The 13972-nt window shown below is 54.0% G+C and overlaps 1 protein-coding gene across 1 annotated transcript; it reads left to right on the top strand.

Annotated features, from left to right (window-relative positions):
- The first annotated feature begins 2429 nt into the window (after positions 1–2429).
- On the top strand, positions 2430–12265 carry CA3 (carbonic anhydrase 3). The gene is made up of 7 exons (XM_070392687.1): positions 2430–2535; positions 3084–3281; positions 5693–5811; positions 7233–7325; positions 8267–8329; positions 9457–9612; positions 11369–12265. Exons 1-7 carry the CDS (start codon positions 2502–2504, stop codon positions 11486–11488), a joined length of 783 nt encoding a protein of 260 aa, XP_070248788.1. The 5' UTR covers positions 2430–2501; the 3' UTR covers positions 11489–12265.
- The last annotated feature ends 1707 nt before the right edge of the window (positions 12266–13972 follow it).

Below are 13972 nucleotides of genomic sequence, written 5' to 3'. Positions count from 1 at the left end.
AGAAGATTTAGCTGAGTTATTGCCTGGTATCTTACAAAATAGAATACCAAATCAAGAGTAAAAATATATTTAAATGTTATATCACCTTAGGTCTTTCAAGTTTATAAATTTAGCGTACAGCCTAGTTGAAACTTCCACAATCAGAGACTCCCCCCACACTTCTGTTTACCCACATTACCCTCCTGGGTTGTTCTTTTCATATTCCGCCCCCCTCTCCCTCCCTCCCTCCCTGATCTCCCTCCCTCCCTCCCTGGTCTCCCTCCCTCCCTCCCTTCCTCCTACCTCTGTATGAACATATTCATTGGGGGGTGGGGGGTGGGGGGTGGTCCTACGAATTGCTCAATGCATCAGCTTTAGGTAGCAGTGCTGGGAGAAGCAGTCAGGATGCTGGGAGATCATTTGTAGTTAATCATTCTTCATTGCTTCGCTGGCACTGTTCATCTCAGTGTGTACCTAACAGTTTTCTTTTTTAAGCCATTCCAGAAATCTCAAAATCTTGGATACAATTTAGAATGATCTCTTTGCTCTGTCAACAGGGAATTTTGAAATTTGTAGACAAACATGATGGAGTAAATCAATTAAGATGCAGATGATTAATTTGTGGTTTCTGAAAAGTGTATAGTGGTCAGATTTAATCTAAATTGTCTTGAAATTTCAAATTTTATTACTTTCTTATAAGAAAGTACAATGAAAACACCAATCACCATTTTTTAAGATGGCACACCGAAAATTATTAAATATTTCATTTTGCATATTTTACCTAGGCTTATTTGAAATTATGTGCTATTGTGCAAGTCTTTTATTATTTATTCATTGTGCATTCTTTTAACTTTAATTATGAAAATCCATTTTTAAGCTCCTTCTATGCCTAAACAGTAACAATATAAAGAATTCCTAGATTGTTGGGTTTGCCTGGTATTATATGAAACACTTTATCTGTATTACAACTATGTCAAATAGCATGAAATTCAGTTACCAATCTTCTAACCACATGTACCAGAAAAAGTGACTGTAACAATTTAATGAATTGAACAAGGTTATAGTTTGCTAATAGAAATAATGATGCCCTCAACAAATATAAAACACCTTCTTCAACCACACTATCCCAGCAAAAGCAGAAAACGGCCCCGACAGCCCAATGCCGTGGACTGTCTCACCCAGCCGGACACCTGAGCTGGGTCTAAGGGCAGTAGCTTTGCTGTGTTTGCTTGAATTTTCCGAACTATCTGGGTTCTTGATTCCACAGGGCTATTGTGTGGACCCAGTAATCCCGGCACAAAAATACCCGGGGAGTGACTCCCCTGGCGTCCAGGTTATGAGCGGCTCAGTCTTTCCACATGCCTGGGGGATGAGCTAGCCCCATGCGAGTTCCTCTTCCAGCTTCCTAATCCCACGGGCGAAACAGCGCCCATAGCAGTCAGATCAGCAGGACCTGCGGCTGCAGCCCTGGGAGGGCTCTGCAGCGGGCGCCTCTCGGGCGTCTTTTTGCATCACGACTGCCTGGAACTAAGGAGAAGTTGAGAATATAAATATCGACCCCACTGACTCCTTCCCTGGGCACCGCAGCAGACTTTGATCTCCCTGGCACGTGGCCCTGCGGGGCCAGCTCCTCTCCTTTCGCCTGGATCTTCGTTATAAACAACTTGGGAGAGGGAGGGAAGCAGCGCAATGCTGGACCCCCCCATCCCCCACCCCCTGGCGCCTTTTCTCCTAATTTCTCGGCTTGTCCTAGAGAGCGAGGTCGCGGTTTCAAGCAGCAGGCTCACTGTGTGCATGCCTTTCAGCCTGCAGAGGGCTCTCACTTCCCCTGGGCAGGGGCGCAGCGGGGAGCTGGGGTCCCAGGCACTGCCGCTCTGTGGTCCCAGGGTCCAGCCCAGCTCGCTCCCGGCCAAGGGGACCCCGGGTCTGCGGGATGCCAGGACAGGCGGCTTCCTCAGGCTCCAGGATAATGCCCTCCCCGGCCGGCCTTCCTCCCACCCGCGCCCGTGCTCCTAGAACTTTTCAAGTCCCTGCAAGGGAGCCCGCACCGCTGGCCAACAGGCGCTTCCTTCTAGGGCATCACGGGGCCCGGAGCGCACAGCCGCCGCCAGCGCCCGGGGGAGGGGGTGTCTTAGGTGGCGGCTGAGCGCGACTGCAACACCCTGTTTACCCCCAAAATAATGCATGGTGCCAGGGGAGGGGGCACCAGGCGAAAGGCGCCGCATCTGTGCCCAGGATCGCGGGCGGGGGCAGCCTGGCAGCTCCAGGGGATGGGACGGGAGCGGGGGGGTGGCAGGGGGACCTCCGCCCACCCCACCCGACAGCTGTCAGCCCTTGGCATTCATTGGCTCCCCCACCCCGCCTCCTGAATACCACCCCAGCCAGCCTAGCCCCCCGCCCTCCTTGCTGACCTAATAAGGCCATGCAGGGTGTGGGGAGCTGGATAAAAGGCGCTCAGCGCGGGGCCTCTGCAGACGGCGGACTCTGCAGACAGCGGGCAGCAGCCACCAGCGAGCACGACCATGGCCAAGGAGTGGGGCTACGCCAGCCACAATGGTGAGTCCCCAAAGGGTCCAGGGCGCCCTGCACTGTGCAGACCGCAGACCGCAGACGGCGGGCAGCTCCAGAAAACGTGGGTGGAGGGGTCGGATGGGGACACCACGCAGCGCCAGTGCTGCCCCTTTGCCTTCATCTGGGCAGCCCTCCCGCGGAGCTGGTGTCACTCGCTGCGGGAGCGGGGCTGGCTCCCTTCCCACGGACACGCTGCCTCCCAGGAGCCAGACCTCGCAGGTCCAGCTCCGAGTGGCCCCAAGTCCGGGCGGCAGGCACTCACCTCTCAGCCCGGTGCGGGCACAGGGTGGGCTCTGAGCACCCCCTGGGGCCAGTCTTTCAGTCCAGCCGGACGGCAGGAGGTGGCCCTGTGTCCATTGCACACAGCAGCCGCGAGGCTGGGCCCTGGAGCGAGGGCAGGCGGCTCAGTCTCCAGGTGCAGGAGGAGCCCCTGCCTCCGCGCAGCCTGGGCCCCGGCTGCCATCCACGCCCCTCGCAGCCACGCAGGTGCCCCGAGTTAACAACCCCCCCCCCCCCCCCCCCGGCCTGCCCAGGTCCTGACCACTGGCACGAGCTTTACCCAATCGCCAAGGGAGACAACCAGTCGCCCATCGCGCTGCAGACGAAGGACATTAAGTACGACTCTTCCCTGCAGCCGTGGTCGGCCTCCTACGACCCCGCCTCCTGCAAGAGCATCCTGAACAACGGCAAGACCTGCAGGGTGGTGTTCGATGACACCTACGACCGCTCCAGTGAGTATGGCCTCAGGCGGAGCTCATGGGGGTCCGCAGCGCACTGGCAGCACTTGGGACAGTCACAGCATTAGTGGGAGAGGGACCCTCCACCCCTGAAGATGGAGAGGACGGGACTGCGCCCTGGTCCTGGGGCACCGCGGGGCCGGGAGGGGAACGTCCCTGCGCTCACTCTGCCGGGCCAGCCCCAGGGCAGGCTGAGAGGAGCAGGGAGGGGAGGGGGCCGTGTGCACAGGGGAGTGGCAGAGCTCTGGGTTCCAGGGCCTTCACCCCGGAGTCCTCTGCTTCCCCCCACACATGGCAGAGCTTCCATTCTACAAAGTGAGGAACAGCGCCGAGAAGGGAGTGGGCGGCCCTGACGTGAGGGCGGAGGCCCTCGGGGATGACAGGGCTGGAGGCTTGCCCCTCCCGCTCCCTCCCTCCGGGTTTGTCTGATGGGCCCCTTGGGAGAGTGTTTTTAAGTTCCTGACAGTTTCTTCTTGGGTGTGTGTGAGAATGGAAAACCCCGTCTTTAAAACAGCTCTTTATTATACCTACACTGTTAGCAAATCAGTGGCATCTTTAAGGGGCTGACTAGAAAGGCTGTTTCACTGTACAAGAGGTAAGTCTTCCCTGAATATTTTGGTGCTTGACGTGCAACAATACATCTTCTGATGACCCTATTTGTAAAAAAGTTAAAACCATCCTTACTGATGCACATACATGAAGATTCTCGATGATCTCATAAAGAGGAACAAGCCACAGTTCCTCCTACCAGGAGTGCCCAGGCAGGAATATCACAGAAATTGACATTTTCTCAAGCAATAATCTATGTTGCTTATCTCTTACCTTTCTCTCCATTTTCATCAAATGCCATTGGGAGGATGAACAACAGCCTGAAACGGGACCGATTAGGTTGGGCATGGACATGCCTTGGGGTCAGCGGGTGGCCGGCCCCGTGCGTGCAGTGCCGTGGGCTCGTCCTCACACCTTGGAGGCGTGTCCAGGTGTGACTGTTCCAGCGGTTGGACAGGACATGCAGCGTCAAGCCATGGCTCCCACATGACCACGCTCATGGGAGCCTCGCTCTGTCGTTTCAGACGGATGCTGTGGTTCTCCGGGCCGCTTCAGGGCCCGTAGGTGGGCAGTTCTTTCTAGAACTGAATTCTATGATGAGCTAGCTGCTATTGATAAATAATTTTACTTATTTATTTATATTTCAGAGAGGAAGGGAGAGGGAGAGAGAGATAGAAACATCAAGGATGAGAGAGAAACATTGATCGGCTGCCTCCTGCACACCCCCCAGTGGGGATTGGCCCCGAAACCCAGGCATGTGCCCTTGACGGAATCAAATCCGGGACCCTTTAGTCCGCAGGCCAACGCTCTATCCACTGAGCCACACCAGCTTGGGCCTAAATCTTGATTTGAAGGTTTCTGCATGGTTCCCATATCCTCCAAGGAATAGTTCAGCCACTAACTCACTCCCCAGGCTGAGTGACGTGAAACCAAATGAAGTGACAGGACGGAGGCATTTGGACAGCCAGCTCAAGTTCATGCCTGGGAGTGCTCGAGTTTCGCTGGGCATTGATTGCTCCCCTGGGAAACCTGGCTTCCCACCTCCTCTCATTGGAACAGACCGTCTAAACGGCAGCTCTGGCCGGAATAGGAAAGTAGTTGGAGAAAAGAACTCACTTCGCTCAGTGGTTGCCCCTCTGGGCACCATGAGGAGCAGTTCAGTCCTTAATCTCCTTTCATCCTCCCAGCAGCCCGAAATGCTGGTGCTATTAGCACCTTCCTAGAGAAGTTCAGCAACTTGCCTGAGGACACAGGGCCAGGGGGGAGAGGCAGGCGGGAAGGGGGGAGGGCACATGGTGGAGGGGTGGTCACAGAGCCAGGGGGGAGGGCACAGGGCCAGGGGGGGAGGCACAAGGCAGGGTGGGGGCAGGGGAAGGCACAGGGCCAGGGGGAGGGCACAGGGTGGGAGGGGGGGGCACAGGCGAGGTTGGGGGGAGGAAGGCGCAGGGCCAGGGGGAGGGCACAGGGCCAGTGGGGAGGGCACAGGAAGGGGTGGGGGGAGGAAGGGGGAGAGCACAGGGCCAGGGGGGAGGGCTAGGTATCTGTCTGGCTCTCAGCGGGCAGTCACTTCCCACTGCTCCACACGCCCACCCACACTCTGCTTGTCTACAACCCCAGGGCTCACCCTGTTGCTTTGCTTTTATGCTCATAAATGTTAAACTGACATTTAAAAAAATAATAAAACGAGCAAACAAACAAGACAGGATGGAAACAGCGTTGGCTTTGATAGATGCCAAGACCCTCTTTTGGAAGAGGGGGCCCCTGTGGCCCGGGTGCCCCCCGCCCCCAGGGCCTCAGGGCAGCGTCGGGTGGGGCTCGGAGGGGCCAGCTCCCCGCTGACCAGCTTCTCCTCGCAGTGCTGAGGGGCGGCCCTCTCAGTGGGCCCTACCGCCTGCGCCAGTTCCACCTGCACTGGGGCTCTGCTGACGACCACGGCTCCGAGCACACCGTGGACGGGGTGCAGTACGCCGCCGAGGTAGGAGCCGCCACCCCGGGAACAGCCAAGCCGTGCCACCGCTCTGTGCCCAGCCTGTAGCTTTGCAAAGAGCTGCGGTCCTTTCGCCTAAGCTGAGGCTACCAACCTTCTGGGCTAGCGGCTAACAGTTAAGGGGCGGGGTGGGCTCCCCGAGGGAAGAGTTCAGAGGTGACTTTAAGAACTTGGACAGCAGCTGAATAGAAGGAAGTCCTGGCCAATGGGAGGGATGCTTACAGGTGAGCACTGCTGAACCCTCTGGCAGCCCCACGCGGGGACACGATGCACAGCAGGCTGTCAGAAGTCCCCCGGGAGGCGTGTGGGCTCTACCTCAGACCGGCGTCCGCAGCTTGTCCTGCGCCCTGAGCTGCCCCTGTGGAAAGAGCCCTTTAGGTGCTTTAAGAACAGCATTCAGGAGTTCTGCCAGCACCCAGTCCCTGTCTCCTCGTGAAGGCTGTGCATACGTGTGTGATTGCATGTGCACATACATTCACACACACAACGCTTAATATGAGCAAATACTACTCTTCGTCTCAGTGAGTCCATTTTTAAAAAGCACAATTTGTAGCTCAGATCAAGGCCCTGAATTACAAAGAATAAGACAAGCCTCCTGCACGTTCTCTCCATGAAGACAAGAGTGTTGGAGGCGAAGGTGCCTGGTGCCCAGAGGCGAGCATCTTCCTGGCCTCCCCCTTCCGGCAGCTGGGGCAGCGCAGGAAGCGAGGGCGCCGGGGACACTCTCAGGCAGCTGGCTGTTGGGTGAACTAACTCTGGGAGACCCACAGGCCCTCGCGTGGCCATCCGCCCACAGCCCCCCTGAGCCCGGGCGTGAGACACTCCTACTGCCAATGCCTCTAGACATCTCCCCCCAGTTAAGTGTGCGCCTCACAAATACAGGGGCTTGCAGCCTGACCTCTGTGCATGGGGGCACCTCTCACGTTTGATATTGTGTGAACGGCTAGGAATATTGTGTTCCCTTGCCATTCTACGTGGCTCAATATGGGCCTTGGACTAATTTACCTGGTGCCTCTGTTCTAAGTTAGGATGAGGTACCCGACTGCAAACAGGAGGCTGACGGAAGACGTTCACATCCCTGCTTGCCCCCCCCCTCCCCCCCGCTTCCCAGTTCCCTGTGGCTGCAGGTGCTAGCAGACTGAGCTGTCTCAGTCAGGGGAGGGAGCAAATCTCTGACTTCACAGCTCAATTTTTATTCATTGTTTATCACAAAGTCCTAAATGTGTTTATCCTCCTTTTATGCACATTTGAACATTCGACATGTCACCCAAATGGTGGCTGTTACTGTTAGATCCCACCAGCTTCTCTGCGCTCTCAGCGGCCTCAGGCCGGGAGCTGCGGGGTGTCCTGCGGGTATGTGACACGGTTCCCTGGCGCTGGGGATGAGCTCACAGCCTCTCTGCTTCCAGCTGCATCTGGTTCACTGGAACCCGAAATACAACACCTTCGGGGAAGCTCTGAAGCAGCCGGATGGCACCGCCGTGGTGGGCATCTTCCTGAAGGTGAGGAACCGCACGGCCACGTGCCTTATTTCCAAGCTGACTTCCTTACCCACACTCAGGGTGGCACCATTTACTCTCCCCTTTTGCTTAACGGGGAGCAGAACGAATTTCAGTATTCATTCAACTAATGCAGGTATTTCTGCTAAGACCAGCTCAAAATGTCTGCTTTCCCTTAAAAGTGTACCTTTTGCCATATTCCTCAAGATGTGGTTCTGTAGATGAGTGTGGTGCGGAGGGCGGGTGGGCAGCATGGCCCATTACCCCTTCCCACAACTCATCCCACGGCCTGCACACCAGCAAAGCCGATGTTGGGGACGCTGTGGTGCTAGGCCCGGCCACACATCCCCCAGGCTCAGGCAGGCCACATGCTCAAGGTCTCGGCGGAGACAGCACGGGAATGTGTGTGTTGTTGAGCCAGCCTCGGTTTAAAGAGGCCTTAGTGTCATTAACACAAGACTTTAGTGGTAACATAATCTAGACTCTAAGCCAGGAGTGGACACCTGCCTTCTTTCTTTCTGAATGACCTGATTGGTCTTATGTTCTTCCTTCACTGGTCATGTCCCACAGGAAGGGGGTGGGTCTGAGTGGAAAGACGGGTGAGAGTCTAGTTTTAGGTACATCGAGTCCATTCTGGTTCTAATTCTATCTTAAAAAAAGAAAAACATGGAATGACTTTGCAAAGAAGGTCGAGGACACAGAAGCAGATCAACATGCAATTTTGTGGTTCTGTCCTTCAGAAGCCTGGAGTCCAAGTTTAGTTCAGAAAATGCAAGCTCTGAAATTTGTGGGGGAGAAAGAAATTTATGGTTTGCTCAGTGTAAGAATTCCTGGCAGAGTTATGAGTACTGGTTGCAGATGGATGGGTCAAAACTGGTTTTTAAGACAGTCCTACATTATGGAGAAGGGAAAAGTGTAATTATTGGTTTTCTATTTTCTTACAGATAGGACGTGAGAAAGGCGAGTTCCAGCTGATTCTCGATGCGCTGGACAAAGTGAAGACAAAGGTAAAAAATCCTCCTTTTCCCTCCGAGAACAGAGAACGAGATCTGTCAGCTTTCTCTTTCTACATTTCAAGTGTATTTCTTTCACCTGAATTCTGTTATCAAGTTTGATGAGTATGCTAAGCACATATGCAGATAAATACCATTATACCCGTATGTTTACAGCTTTAAAGCCCTTTCACATGCATTAGCTTATGTAATGCTCACTGTCAGTTTGTTACATAACTGCTTTCTCAATGAGTGAATGAGCTATGGCCACCCCCAACACATGCACACACCACATACACACACCATATACACATATAACATGCACACACACACTTATACCATATGCACACACACTACATACACGCAACCACATGCATACACCATATGCACACACACCACAGGCACCCCCCATATGTGTACACATATACAACGCACACCACATGCACACACAAACACGTCATGCACACACAACAAATGTACATACACATTTACACAATGCAACATGTATGCACACACAACACAGCGCATGAACACACACCACATGTGCAACGTGAAACAGCACGTGCACACAGCATTTGCACCCACATGTTACATGCATACACACAATGCACAGCACCTACACACACGCTACACACACACACACATTTGCAGAGGTGTTATATGTGGCTGCTGGTAGCACCCACCTATGGTCACCCTCACAGGAAACCCCTAATGAACCAGCTGGGACTGTCTGTGGCTGCTCCATCGAGTGCGGGTGCGCTTTGCCACCACAGGAAGCATTCCGTGTTCAACAGAACCTGAGCCTCTTGTTACCATTAAGACCCAAAGATTAACTGATGTGAATGGTTTTTGTTGCAGTTTAGCGAGGTTTCTCCTTTTGTTGGGAAGTGATAGAACTACAGCTCTACTGACAGCTGATAAGGAATAACATATTACAGGACTGTCCCCGAGCCAGCCTGCTGCCCTTTGCCCTTTGCCCTTTATTTCTGAAGGCACGTGCTTTGTTTAAAAGCTCCGTTGTCTCTATGGCCTTGAATTTATTCTGACAAACACAGTGGTGAGGGCCTGGGGAGAGCGGTGTGCACACTTAGTGCACCTGCCCCTCACCTGCCCATCTCGCCTGCCCACCGCGCCCCCTGCAGGGCAAGGAGGTGCCTTTCACCAACTTTGATCCGTCCTGCCTGTTCCCTGCCTGCCGTGACTACTGGACCTACCACGGCTCCTTCACCACCCCGCCCTGCGAGGAGTGCATCGTGTGGCTGCTGCTCAAGGAGCCCATCACCGTGAGCTCCGACCAGGTGAGCGCGGCACGGACACAGCGCTGGCTGGTTCCGTGGAAGTGATGCTAAATTGAAAGTGTACAGCTGCCCCGTGGAAGCTCAGAGAGCTGCCCTGCACCAGGGGTTCACAATGGGCCCGGCAAGTACAGCCACAGTCAGCCTGTCCCACCTCCCACAGCGTGAGGTCACAGTGGGCCCGGCAGCTACAGGCGCAGTCAGGCTGTCCCACCTCCCACAGCATGAGGTCATAGTGGGCCTGGCAGGTACAGGCGCAGTCAGGCTGTCCCACCTCCCACAGCATGAGGTCATAGTGGGCCTGGCAGGTACAGGCGCAGTCAGGCTGTCCCACCTCCCACAGCGTGAGGTCACAGTGGGCCCAGCAGCTACAGGCGCAGTCAGGCTGTCCCACCTCCCACAGCGTGAGGTCACAGTGGGCCCGGCAGACAGAGTCAGCCTGTCCCACCTCCCACAGCGTGAGGTCACAGTGGGCCTGGCAGGTACAGGCGCAGTCAGCCTGTCCCACCTCCCACAGCGTGACTTCCTCGGGCACCAGGATAACGCACACCATTCCCAGGCGGCTGTGATGCTGGACGGTGACTGAGTTTATGCTCTGGAAACACTTATGGGTTTCGACGAGCAGCACTTTGTTCACAGGAGGTGGCCAAGTGCAGGGTAGGAGGCAGGAGGCTCACTGCAGGCCTGGGGAGGAGGTGCAGACCCTGGGGAGGGGGGTGTCACCTGTGAGGTGTCGTACAGTAAGCTGAGGCTCAGACAAGGCAAGTGATTAGCTGGTGATCACACAGCCAAGTGCAGGACCTGAGATTCCACCTCCGGCCTGTCTGCTCCAACACCCCTGATGCCCTCCTTACTGCTTCTGAGGAACGTGCAGCAGCAGTGGTGGAGGAGACTGGAGGCCAGGCTCGGGGAGAGGAGTGGGCAGCCCGGGGAGGCGGGGTGTGAGGAGCGTGGACTTCCCAGCGTCTCCCGTGCCTAACCCAGCAGCTTCTCTGCCTCGTGGGCTCAAGTTCACGTGGTAGTTTCTATCAACAGATCAGGTTTAACTGGTACAAATATTTTGAAAGAGGGAATTTCTTAAAGGAGAAAAACTAAAAATATTTCATATAGAAATATAGCATCACTGACAAGAATTTCCTAAATTCATCTCCCTAAACCAGGGGTCCTCAAACTTTTTAAACAGGGGGCCAGTTCACTGTCCCTCAGACCGTTGGAGGGCCGGACTATAGTTGAAAAAAAAACTATGAACAAATTCCTATGCACACTGCACATATCTTATTTTGAAGTAAAAAAACAAAACGGGAACAAATACAATATTTGTATTTGCATGTGGCCCGCGGGCCGTAGTTTGAGGACCCCTGCCCTAAAGAGAAAGAATCAGTTCTGAGCATTTTAAATGTAGCGCAATTGTTAGTTCCTTGTGCTCTTTGAACAATGGATTCCTACATGTACCCAGTGAAGACGACTTACTGGTACACTTTGCACTGACATTGTCCCCTCCTCCGTGAAATGAACTGTTTCAGAACCCGGGGAGGAGGCTCTGACCGGGGGCAGTCGGTCCTGCATGAAATAGTTTTCCCATGTCAGGAAAAGGCCTGTTCCACCAGGAACTGGTCACCCACCAGCTCTGGACTGAGCATGGGAGGCAGGCGCTGTGTTTGCTGATCTTGTTTAAAAGCCATGGGTTTCTAACTCTGTCGCACGCATTGTGTGTCCGCTTGGTCTGACGTGGAGCTGACCACCTGCCTTTGCCCTGCAGATGGCCAAGCTGCGCAGCCTCCTGTCCAGCGCGGAGAACGAGCCCCCGGTGCCCCTGGTGGGAAACTGGCGCCCACCGCAGCCCATCAAGGGCAGGGTGGTGAGAGCCTCCTTCAAGTGAGCCCTCCCCGAAGGGAACCCGCCCCCCCGGAGAGCGGGTCCCGCCTCCTTCCCGTGCTCCTTGTGCCACGTGTATTTCAGTCTCCACACCGAGCGATGAGCGATGCAATCACTGACGACAGGATGAGTAGGAAAGCACCCGACCTTTGTAATGATCACCTTTCCTAGAAAAGTAGCATTTGTAGCGCAGTTTCAAAAAAGAGATGGAAGAGTAAAGATATAGGAAAAGGACTATTGGGCACCATTTTCCTGTCATAAATTTCACAGAACTTCAGTTTTACAATTTTCACGTTACCCATTGTCCATCTTAACACCTTAGTGAGTAATTCTATATGTAGGTGCGGAGGCGTGTGTAAGTCATATAGCAATTAAACTTGACCAGACCGGAACTGAGATGAGAATGTGTTTTAACCCTTAACTAAACCAACAGAGGCCCAGGAGGTATTAAAATTCCAGCTCCTGTAAAGATGACCTGGTTTTGATTATCAATGAAACAAAGACACATTCGACCAGGAGATTTAAGAAAACATGACCTGGTATTTGAATTTTTTCTTCCTAAAGGTGGTTGACTGTAGCCTAATACTTTTCTTTCCCGGAAGGAGGACACTTATTTTTAATTTTGCTCCTTTGGTTTTGCATGCTTGTTAACTAAACGGCCCGGCTCTCTGAGTTGCGGGTGGGATTCACGACTCCTGGCACAGGTGGGGCGATGTCTGACGTGCAGTGAGGCGGGCAGCTGATCAGCAAAATAATAAAGACATGAATGAGAAGAGTTCCATGCCCTGGTGTGTGCGCTGTTTGTTGTTTGTTTGTTTGTTTGTTTTTAATGAAAAGGGGTTGCACATGACAAAACAGGGTGAAACTAAGAACAAGCCCACGTGCTGAGTTGGGTTGGATGCTCCACCGCCTTGGCGTGGCGAAGACAATTAGTGGGAGCCTCTAAGGAAGCTGCAAAAGGACCACATGGCCATGAATTTGAGAGTAGTCTCCAGAGGTCTGAAGGCTGGTTCAGGATTTGGGATTCATACCATAGGTGCCCCTGAGGGACAAGGAATGACCCTGGTCCAACACGTCAAAAGTCCATCCACTTAGCCCAGCCAATGTGGTTCAGTGGTTGAGCATCAGCCTATGAACCAGGAGGTCTCAGTTCGATTCCAGGTCAGGGCACATGCCCAGGTTGCAGGCTCGATCCCCAGTGCGGGGTGTGCAGGAGGCAGCCGATCAATGATTCTCTTTCATCATTGATGTTCCTATCTCCCCTTTCCTCTCTGAAATCAATCCTATATAATAAAAGCCTAATATGCTAAGTGTCTGGTCTATGGGTTGCTGTTCAGTCAAAGCATAATCTACACTAATAAAAGACAAAGATGCTAATTGAGCATACCTTCGCTATGCCCAAGCCATGCCCACCAGCCAATCAGAGAGACTATATGCAAATTAACCCAACCAAGATGGTGGCCGGCAACCACGGAGCTGGAGCAAGCAGGAGGCTTGGTTGCCCCGGCGATGGAGGAAGCCAAGCTTCCTGCCTGCCCTGGCTGGCTGTGGCCTCCACAAAAGACAACAAAGTTTCAATTATAGAAGCTAAATAAATCCCAGATACCTGCTTCCAGCCAGCCTCCACTGGGAGCTTGGGTGGCTGGGGGCTGGGGCCAGCCTGCAAACAGCCATCAGCCCCTCACCCAGGCTGGCCAGGCACCCCAGTGGGGACCCCTAGCCTGAAGGGGCTGTGGTCAGCCTGAAAACAGCTATCAGCCCCTCACCAGGATGGCCACACCCTCATGTACCTTGGTTGCAGGCACATCCCCAGTGGGAGGTGTGCAGGAGGCAGCTGATCGATGTTTCTCTCTCATCGATGTTTCTAACTCTCTATTCCTCTCCCTTCCTCTCTGTAAAAAATCAATAAAATAAATTTAAAAAAAAACTGACCCTAACAGCAGAGCAACTGGGAATCACTGGTCACTATGACACACACTGACCACCAGGGGGCAGATGCTCAATGCAGGAGCTGCCCCCTGGTGGTCAGTGCACTCCCAGAGGGGGAGCTCTGCTCAGCCCCAAGCCAGGCTGATGGCTGCCAGTACAGCAGTGGTGGTGGGAGCCTCTCCCACTTCCTCAGCAGGGCTAAGGATGTCTGACTACAGCTAGGCCTGCTCCCCGCTGGCAAGTGGACATCCCCCGAGGGCTGCCAGGCTACCAGAGGGATGTCTGACTGCCAGCTTAGGCCCAATCCCCCGGGGAGCAGGCCTAAGCCAGCAGGTGGTCATTCCCTGAGGGGGTCCCAGACTATGAGAGGGCACAGGCCAGGCTGAGAGACCCTCCCGAGTGCACAAATTTTTGTGCACCGGGTCTCTAGTCTACACTAATAAAAGAGAAACATGCAAATTAACCATCACTCTGCCACTCCACTACACCCACAAGCCACACCCACCAGCCAATCAGGAGCGAGTATGCAAATTAACCCTACCAAGATGGTGGCGGCCAC

The sequence above is a fragment of the Myotis yumanensis genome, unplaced genomic scaffold, assembly GCF_028538775.1.
Source record: "Myotis yumanensis isolate MYYU_CA2020_CCGP unplaced genomic scaffold, mMyoYum1.0.hap1 SCAF_15, whole genome shotgun sequence".
NCBI classification, from domain to species: domain Eukaryota; kingdom Metazoa; phylum Chordata; class Mammalia; order Chiroptera; family Vespertilionidae; genus Myotis; species Myotis yumanensis.
This window is presented reverse-complemented; position numbering and strand designations above follow the sequence as displayed.